The sequence below is a fragment of the Tripterygium wilfordii genome, chromosome 14 (assembly GCF_013401445.1).
Source record: "Tripterygium wilfordii isolate XIE 37 chromosome 14, ASM1340144v1, whole genome shotgun sequence".
Lineage (NCBI taxonomy): Eukaryota > Viridiplantae > Streptophyta > Magnoliopsida > Celastrales > Celastraceae > Tripterygium > Tripterygium wilfordii.
The window spans coordinates 5,867,140-5,877,666 of NC_052245.1; the positions used below are offsets into that span (position 1 = coordinate 5,867,140).

Sequence of the window (10,527 nt, forward strand, 5' to 3'; positions counted from 1 at the left end):
TCACTAACTACCACCACTGCTCCTAAAATGGCTACATTTGTAATAAATTCGTTATCATCCCAATTCTAGTCATTCTCCATTACCAGTTAACAATCAGGTATAAGTTTCATTTCTTGAGAGGTTACAAACCATAAATAAGATAATAAGTATCCATACATACATAAATACTATGTTTCCATACATAACAAATAATAAGTGCTAACATATTAAACAACCCAATTTTAAACCAAGTTAAGATGCATACAACATCAACAAATCCAGCTGGTAAATAAAAACAAAACTTAATTCAATTCAAATAATAATAATAGAGTAGAATAAAAACAGATGCTGAATATAGCATCAAGCCCTTGAAGCATCACTTGGTCCCCCATCAGTGGACTCATCAAACTTCACAAGTGACCACTCCAATTGCCATTTCATTCTCGCTATACACATAAACCAATCCCGATTCTCTTGTTTCTCGAACAACTTCAATGTACACTTTAGTAGAGGTCCCCATTGGATCTCTTTGAAAACTCTTTCAATATAAGCATAACATCATCTATATCCCTATTGTTGTATACAATAATACTAATAGAAGTACAGCTATTCACTGTAGCAACCAACTATCCTAATGAGTTATTGATCTCTTCACGAACATCAATGGCCTTCCTCTTTCATTTATCGTGAGGAGCGGGAGTGGTAGACCTCCTACAAGCATGAGGTGGTGGAGTTGGCGAACTCTGCGTATCGGCATGCACATATGCATTTGCATCATACTCTAGATCAGTGGAATCCTCATCACCTAAGAGAGGGAGATCCTTAGTTCCCCTTTGTCCTTGCTCTAAGGGCTGTGAACCTTCATCAACCTCGTTAGTAGGTGGGTTAGCAGATGGATTGAAAGCATGAATGCCGGTGACTCCTTGACCTCCAAAAAAGAAATGGAGTTCTTCCTTATTCTCAATGCCCTGGTTGTGGAATTTTGCACACTTCTTATTTTGCTGTAATAATAAATGTTGGGGCATATGTCAGCTACGCAATTAACACAAAGAAATGCAAGACATCATAGAATAGATATGCAAATAATAACAAAAAATTAGTTTTATTCTATATCATATTCAAAATTAACATAAAAAAGTAGGACAACATAGCCTTTCATTTACATGTCTCCCTATACATGTATGAAATGCTCTCACATAAATTATAGTCTAATAGAAAACAAAACAACATATCTAAATGACAAAAAAGAACCATGTATATAATACTATATGAGATATTCAGTTGGAAAAAAATATTTTGCAACCATGATAAAACAACCTAGAATAATGCAAATACATTGCAAATAAACATTAATCATAAATTTTCCTTTTTTTTTCTCTCCCACCATTCCTTGTCTGTAAGCACCGTCAGACGGATAGGACCCCATCCAAGCGTCATCTCTCCAATCAATAGCTTCTCGCACAAACGTCATTCTTTTCTCAAATTATCCCATTTGTTCTTCAATTGGGTTTGATCATATGATCTTATCCATTTTTTTTCTTTAAAAGTTGCAATTATCTTCTTTCAACCTTCTCCGTTGAAGTGAGTGTTGGGCCTATCGCCTGCCTTTTGGCGATTGACACAGATGTTGATAAAGGCCTTTGTCAATGGGGCATATCAGTTCGCCTTGTCAGTTTGAGAATTTTCTTCAACCACATGAGTATTGTAAAATCCCAATTTTTTACTAAGGGGGTAATTGAAACTTTATCAAACATTTGGGGTAAACTAATAAACTATGAATTGTAAGGGGTTAAACTTGGAATTTTTAGTAATACCAAAATACCTAAATACAAGTATTTTTTTGAAAGGGTATATCCACCTTGAACTTTCCATTAAACAAATAGTCATCAAACACATTTGAGACCATGATCCCAACCAGATCATGTCCAAACAAAGACTACCAAGAACACAATATATGAAACCCCAACCCCAACCCCAAAGCCTTAGCAATACGAAGAAACTAAGCACAATGAAATTTTGAGGAATCCCCAAGTAGAGAATCGTACAAAAAGATAGGAGGGCTACCAAATCATTGGCAAGGAGACATAGTAAGAGCCATATTTGCTAGAATGTGAGCACACTGGTTCAACGTATGGGACACATGACAAACTTGCCACACCTTAACAGAATGCAGCAACTGCAGGGCCCCCGCAATGACAGGCCACCAACTCTGAAGATATCCCGACTCTCCTTGCAAAGCCCGAACCACAATCATTGAGTCCCTCCAATTGAATTTTCCTATAACCCATTAAAAACACAAATTTTATGGCTTCCAAACATACAGTAGCTTCAACAATAGTGAGAAGTAAATCAATGGGTTTTGAGGATGTTGCAGCAAAAAGAAATTGGCCATACTCATCTCGAATAAGGAAACCGAACCCAGTAACATGATTGATAGAGTTAATTGCCGCATCCCAATTAACCTTGACAAAGCCCCTATTAGGTGGAATCCATCGAATAGGAAAAGAAACTCTAGCATCTGTACCATGCTGGACCGCAACAGAATAGGGGATGTTCATGGAGCAAAAAGCCTTCGCTGACTCAATAAAGAAGGTAGCCACTTGGGTGGGGTGAGTAAAAACTCCATTATGCACTAGAGAATTCTACCGTCGCCAAATAGCATGCAACATACATGCCAGAATGACCAAGTTTTCATATGATAAAATATCAATCATCGACAACCAAAATGCAAGAAACGAATCAAAATTAGACTTCAAATTTTGGATAGCTGAAGGGCCACAACTAAAAACATCCATAGAAGTGGGACAAAGCCAAATTAAGTGGAAAAGAGTTTCTGGCATATGAAGGCACACTGGGCACAAGTCATCCGATAAAATCCCATGCTTCTTCAAATTGGATTTAGTTAGAAGACCATCATGTAATGCACGCCACAAGAATATCTTAATAGTCTCATGAACTTTCAACCCCCAAAGATGATCCCACAAAGTGTTATTCGGAATACCGATCGAAGAAGAAGGAGGATGTCGGGAGACAATCTCCATTGCTATATGGTACCCACTACAAACCGTATACACACCATCTTGAGTCCCATTCCAGTACACCCTATCCGGCAAAGTATGACAGGAGGCAGGTTTTCTGACAATTTCCTCAACTTGATACAGTTGAAACAAATTATTAAGCAAGGAAACATTCCACCAGGATCTTAAAGGATCAATCAAAGAGATGGCTCGGCTCTATTTGTATAAATCAGAACTCCTCGCAAGCTCATCATAGAATAAAGGAAATTGCAGTGAATAATTTTCCCAAATTCTAATAGTATGACCATCCCCCACTCTCCACCATAGCCCATCTCTAAGAAGTCCGTTAACAGAAATCAAACTTTGCCATACAAAGGAGGATCGGAGACCTTGAGGGCCCCCAAGAAAGTCAGTGTATCGATGATACTTTGCTTTAAAAATTCGACTCACCAAAGTGTTAGGCTGAGTGATTAATCTCCAAGCCTGTTTCTTAAGAAGAGCGTCATTGAAAGCGGAGAATTATCAGAAACCCATCCCTCCTTTGATTTAGGAAGGCAGAACAAATCCCAAGATAACCAAGCAGTTTTTCGTGACTGTGCAGTAGACCCCCACCAAAATTCCCTCATAATCTTATCAATTCATAGCATAATGTAGCTGAAAATTTAAACACATGCATGTTAGGATAAAGATAACTCATAAAGTTGTTATAATAAGTCATGTAAATCCTTATAAGGTTGTTACACTGTAACCTCTCATTGTTATCTCCTATTCTCATGTATAGTGGTTGTATCAAACAATTATAAATATGAATGAAGAGAACCCCATCATTTAAGGGGAAATATGTTTATTTACATGGTATCGGAGCGTCAATGATTCCTTACATACAACACTGACTACCTTCAGCTCCTTTGTAACAGTGACTTCTTCTCTTCCCACTGTTACGAATATCATTCAAGACACACCTATCAAACTAGCCTCCTCTCTCAACTATCTCCTCTGGAAAGCATAGGTTCTTCCAGTTTTATGGTCACATGATCTCCTTGGATTCATTGATGGATCCCTTTCATCCTCCTCGATAGATCTGTCGTTTGTCGATTGGACTCGACTGGATCAAAAGATACTTGTATGGCTGCTTGCCTCCTTGTCTGAAGGTGTTCTCTCCCAAGTAATTCAAGGTACCTATGCTCGTCAAGTATGGGACACTTTGGACCAGTTGTATGGTGCCAACTCTCATGGCCGCGTCTCGCAGATGAAGACAGAATTACAATCCTTTTCAAAGGGATCTATGAGTATTGCTGAGTATACTCAGAAAGCTAAGGCTCTTTCCCTTGCTTTTGCTAGTGCTGGTAAGAAAATTGATGATGATGATCTCGTAGACTGGATATTTTGTGGCCTTTGTTCTGAATATGATATGATCATCGCTGTTGTTAACACCATGAAGGTACTTCCTTCTTTTGAAGAAGTCATTTCTTTATTACTTGACTTTGAATTGCGTATTACACATGTTCATCCTACTGGGGAGTCTTTTGTTGCCTTTCATTCTCAAACGATACCACCTTCCAACTTTGGTGGCAATCGTCGACAAGGACGTGGTGGAGGTCGGACAACATTTCCAAATGGTCGTGGCAATGGAGGAGGCAATTCTCGCACTACCAACGCTTCTCATGGTCAGAGTGGCCGTGGCCATGGGCGTGGTGCTCCTAATACTTTTGCATCATCTCGTATCACATGTTATAAGTGTGGGTTCCCAAACCACAAAGTAGATGTTTGTCTTGTTAGTGAAGGTGACAATTCTCCTCCTATTCACTCCTTTACTGCCATGCAAATTGGTGACCAGCATGAAACAGATTGGCTTCCCGATACGGGAGCAAGTCACCATATGACTACATAGGCTACTCTTCTCCAAGGTATGCGAAACTATTTTGGTTATTCTAAAGTGTTGGTTGGAAATGGTGCTGGTCTTTCTATTTCTCATATTGGTGATCTCTTCCTCTCTCACAATGGCTTATCTCTCATTCAGGTTTTAGTGGTGCCTAATATTACCCGGAACTTGCTATATGTCTCTTAATTTTCAGCTGACAATAAGTGCTATTTTATCTTTGATGCCTTTGGTTTTATTGTTAAGGATCAGAGGATAGGGACACCACTACTTAAAGGAGTTTGACGGGATGGTCTTTATCCTATTTCACTAGCATCTACCAAAGACTTTACGATTAGTTATGTAGCAAATAAGGACTCCTCCACCTTGTGGCATGCAAGGCTAGGACATCCATATTCTAAGATTATGCTTCAACAATGGCAGCATTACACTGCTCATAGACCTCTTCCAAAGACTTTATCTTTCTCATAGGAGAGTCTTCATCATCATATTCTTCAACAACACTCTTCCGCAAACTAACTCCAGGTTCACTGCCTTCATTAGATGGCTTCAACAAACCTGAGCTTTTCTCCACTCAATGTTTTTCCTAATCCTAATAAGCTTACTGATCCACTAGCACATCCCTCTCATAATAATCTTCTCAGATTTCACATTATATACTCTGTAGCCTTTGGATTGTGCTACATAACCCAAGAAAATCCCCAAGTCTACTTTCTGGTCAAGCTTGCCCCTTTTTCATAGAAGGAACATGACTATAACACACTGAGCCAATCACTTTTAAATGTCTAGCTGATGGCTTTGTTCCCAACCATGCTTCAATAGGAGTCATCTCCTTTACGGATCTTGTAGGAAGTCTGTTCAAAAGATGTATTGCAATATAAACTGCTTGAGCCCAGAACTACTTTGGAAGTTTCTTCTCAGCTAGCATACATCTGGCCATTTCCATAACAGTCATGTTTTTCCTCTTCGAAACCCCATTTTGCTGAGGGGCATAGCTCAATGTTAACTGGTGAGGTTCAACAAGATTTTCCTCCCACTTTGAGGTTCAACAAGATTTTTGAACTTCTTAAACACTGAGAATACTTGAGCTTTACTTTAGATGAAGTAAATCCATGTCATTCTAGTGAAATAATCTATAAACATGATAAAATCTTTACAATTACTATTGAATCTGGTGTTGATGCTCGAAATCGAAAGAAGTTAGTGGCACTTCTTTTTTCACGCTTGAACTACGGGACAGACTAGCGGAATAGAAGTGACATCCATACGGGAATAACCCCTGTAAACCCTGTTGTCTTAGGCTATTCTCAAATCCGCACTTTCAGAAGATAATGCTTGTTTACAGGAAAGAAATCAATAATGGTGTCAACTGCAAGAGAAGGAGTTGTCGAAAAGATGTGCCTATGTCTGTACTTTGCTGCGGTCAAAGTCACTTCCATTTGCCAAGGCAGACCTTCATCATCGCTCGCACAACACAAGTCAAGCTTAGCCGCCTTCCCTTTTCTTCTTCGGGGGGTCTGTAATCTTCCATGCACGGATTCAAAGCATAGAACCGAAACAGGTTACCGTCCCGTACAGGTCTTCGATCTCTGACTCTATTTCTAGAGCTTTGGATGGACAAGTTGCCAAATGCAACTAAAAGAGATACCTCAGGTGGTGTAAGACTTAAGGAATTCATACTCATAGGTCCACACACATCGGTGTGGATCAACTGTAATTTCTCACTTGCTCTCCAAGCTGAGTTTGTTAGTAAAGATTGCCTGTGATGCTTACCAAACTGACATGCATCACACACTACATCACTGACATGAGACACAGACATATCCCTAACCATACTAATCACAAGCCAACTTCATTGACTTCATGTTAAAATACCCATACTAGCTATGCCACAATAAAGATTCATTTGTCTTCATGGTATAAGCACCATGACTAACAAAATTTGCATACAAAGGAAAGGAATTTTCCACCATATTGATTTTGGAAATCTTATAACCATTAGGAGCAAATATAGTGCAACAAGAATTTTAAAAGATCAAGGAATAACCCTTTTTCATCATCTTTGCAACACTGAGTAAGTTTTGACTCAGTTAAGGAATAAACAACACATCAAAGATAAGTTTAGTACCTTGCTTGGCACTCAGAGGCACTGAACCCTTGCCTTCATGTTGCACCACTTCACCATTTCCCAAAGTTACCCTGGTTCTAAGAGTCTTGTCCAGAGTTGAACACATATTGACATCCTTGGCCATATTACTAGTGCACCCACTGTCAATAAGCAACACTCCATTTCTAGGAACTACAGAACAACCAATTGCATAAAAAAATGATCATGCACTTGCTGTTCATTAGTGAAATTTACTTCATGAGAAGCTGAGCCTCCTGGTTGCCCCTGATTTTGCTTCTCTTTGCAATACTTCTCAATATGTCACACTTTTATGCAAAACCTGTATTGAGGCCTCCCATACTTTTTCCAACAAGACTTTTCAGGATGATTAGTCTTATTGCGGTGAGAACAAGGTGGAAACTTGCCATTCTTTGATTGATCTCCAGAAATGGAACTTTCTGGAGACTTCCCTTTTCCAGCCTTGTCAAAAAATTTCTTCTTGCCTTCCTTTGTACCTGAGGTATGATTCCCTTTGTGCCTCTTCTGACTTTCTAGTAAATCTCAACTCCTGAGCTTGTAATTTACTACACAACTCAACAATGGTAAGCTTACTCAAATCACAAGATTCCTCAATAGCTAAGATCTTAGCCTCAAATCTATCAGGCAAGCTTATCCACATCTCAACTACCTTGTAATCTGAGACAACTTCCTCATGTAATTTCATTTGATTAATAATCTCAATCAGCTTGTTTGAATAATCCCCAACAGTCTCTAAATCATTCATTTTCAGCATTTCAAACACTCTTTTAAGAGTTAACAACCTCTAATGCCTCACTCTTACACTCCCCTGAAACTCTTCTTTAAGTTTATCCCAAGCAGCCTTAACTACTTTGATACCCATAATTCTAAAGATAATTTTTTCGTCAATGGCAGAATGCAAAATGATAAGAGCTTTAATGTTCTTAAGCTTTAGATCATTGAAATCTTTAAGCTCTTGAATAGTAGGGTTATTTGACAAGGAGTCAAGATCAAACCCATCCTCAATCAAGTGCCATAAACCATTGGCCATAAAAGAAGGGCTCCATCCTTGCTGCCCGGTAATCAAAGTTTTCACCTTTAAAAATAAGGGGAGGAGGTAAGGAAGACTGAGACAGGATGTAGAGATTTGAGAAAAAACCTTACTGAAAATAGCTTCTGTCAAATCAATTTCTTCACAAGTCATTAAGAAACACAGCTCCGATACCACTTTCAAGTCTGAGAAACCTAGCCACTAGCTCTGTCTTAAATAGTTTGAACACCAGTAGCTTGGAACTCAAAACAACATCAACACCAAAAGCCTGATCCAGCTTAGATTCACAGATAAGCAAATTCATGAGAATGAAAGACCTGCTATATGTAATCAAGGATGAACACAAGAGAGAACCTAATTGAACAAAAACAAAAATTTCACAACTTTCTTAACACAGGAGACTAGCTTGTCTCTATTATCATTTATACGATTCACACACACTAACACAACCTAGAAGAGAAAAACATTATATCTCATTCTAGTACAATGCCTACATGGGAATACCACAACCATAAAATAAAATAAAATAAAGATTACATGGCATGGCAGTCAATATTCAAACTTGAAAATAATTGAGTGATATGTGAAGAACATGGAAAACTAGTTTCTCCATAACATGCCAAAAAGGTTGTCAATTATATTCATATATCAACCAGCAAGCATAATTCCATTGCTTACCAGTGTACCCTGAATCATTTCCGCTGAAGCCAAGCAGTAACATTCTCCAGCCAAGATTGATTGCTACACAAAATTATGGCAAAAAGGTGTTATATCATGCCTCGTAAAGTTACTTTTTTAGTAAAAAACAGGGGCGCCTCTAGTTTGAACCACCTAATCATATAAGCAAAGAAGAGAAAAAAGTAAGATAAATTTGGTCCTACTATTTACACACACATAACCTCCAACCCTTCCTAATTTTGGAGGTTATGTATAAATGCAGAAATGTACTCTGTTGACCTCAATTTGCAGTTTTCTAAACTTTTGGAAGATTAAAAGCAGTGAAACAAAGAGAATAAAAGCATTAAAAAATTTTAACCACCTGCTAGACTTACTTAATTAAGCTCGATGAAACAGAGAACACTTTGATTTCGCCTCCAGATAGCCCTTCACCAAACATCAATGGTTTTGCTATCGATCAAATTCCTTAAAAAAATTAATTACATCGGAAAGCTGCTATCCAAACCTGGCATTATAACTTAACAAAATTGAATTTTTATCAAATTACTGCTATATTGATGAATATTAGGAACTTAGGACTCTATCCTCTCGAAGCTAATTCTCTTTGTCACATGGTAATTATCCCCTAAATTGGAATTTAATTGTAAATCATTTACAATTAAATTCTGCCGCAATTAAAGCAATAAGAAACACATAAGAAAAGAATATATATATATATATATATATATATATATATATATTAATATAGAGAGAGAGATAGGGAGAGGAATATAAGGAGACAATGGAGGGAGGGGACCTTTGCAGCAAAAGGAGAATGATGTTGTGATATGTCGATTGTACGTGAAGAAGAATGGAATATTCAGGTTTTCGTTGGATTGGTGATGTTGGAGCTGGAGAAGACCGTCATAATCACCAAGTCTGATACAATCGGTTGTCGTACTATTAAACAATCCATCAATGTTGAATACTTGGGCTTAAGCCCTGTATGCGTTCTTAGGATGTCGTATTTCGTGTATCGGGTTTGTAATAGGATAGTGCTGTTGGAAAAAATGATGGTTAAACATAGTTTGATCATTATTAATTGAAAGCTCAATAATATTTATTAAATGAAATTTATGGATAATTAATCCTTGTTATAAGGACAATAAATTAAAGCAATTAGTGTGATCAAATCATTCAAAAGACTCCAAAGTGACCATGATGAGCATGGCGAACAAAGTGCAATAAGTGTGTGTGTGAGAATACCACATTGGAAAAATACAATGTGGATGTGGTGTTTATAAGCTCAAGCTTTGTAGTTAGACTTTGGGCCTAAGGGCACCCAAGCTTTTGTAGGAGGGAGAGGCTCCCCATTATTGGTTTTGATTAAAAACACACACGTGCATCATTCGGCCAGCTCGGCTCAGTTCGCTCGCGCATGGTGGGCTTGTGTTAGACCCAATCCAATTCACATCTTAAAATTTTTGCACATTCAGATACATTACATTTGGATAGGAGACTTAGTCTCTACCAAAATTCTATTCCATCATCTAGTCTGAGAGTGTTGTTCTAAGTGGTTCGTTTTGAACCACCTATTTTGGAGTACTAACACGGTGGTGAAGAAGCGTTGTATCGTGGGAGGTGATTGCTCTGAGTTGCTGAACAGTGCATGGCAGGGGAAAATTCACTTTAAGGAGATTTGGTACATACCGTACCTCGCTCTTCCTTACTGTTTTCCTTCCTGTTCAATAACTGTTTACTTGTTGTTCGACAACTACACAAATCAACTCATCTGGTTCTTCAACTGATTGGTATATTG

General features: G+C 38.1%; 1 protein-coding gene across 8 annotated transcripts; it reads right to left on the reverse strand.

Moving 5' to 3' along the window:
• Positions 1-262: 262 nt before the first annotated feature.
• Positions 263-9,732, reverse strand: LOC120014654. Of its 8 annotated transcripts, none has more exons than XR_005471597.1 (5): positions 9,526-9,732; positions 9,104-9,234; positions 8,730-8,792; positions 7,004-8,319; positions 263-980 (listed from the first exon to the last, which is right to left on the reverse strand). XR_005471597.1 is itself a non-coding variant. In XM_038866668.1 (3 exons), the coding sequence occupies exons 2-3, from the start codon at positions 8,745-8,747 to the stop codon at positions 657-659; spliced, it is 342 nt and encodes a 113-aa protein (XP_038722596.1). In that variant the 5' UTR covers positions 8,748-8,792; positions 9,526-9,730; the 3' UTR covers positions 263-656. The 8 variants fall into 8 exon arrangements, 2 of the variants coding, with proteins under 2 accessions (XP_038722596.1, XP_038722594.1); XR_005471596.1 differs by having other exon boundaries at positions 9,104-9,246; XR_005471598.1 differs by lacking the exon at positions 9,104-9,234.
• Between the last annotated feature and the right edge of the window lie 795 nt (positions 9,733-10,527).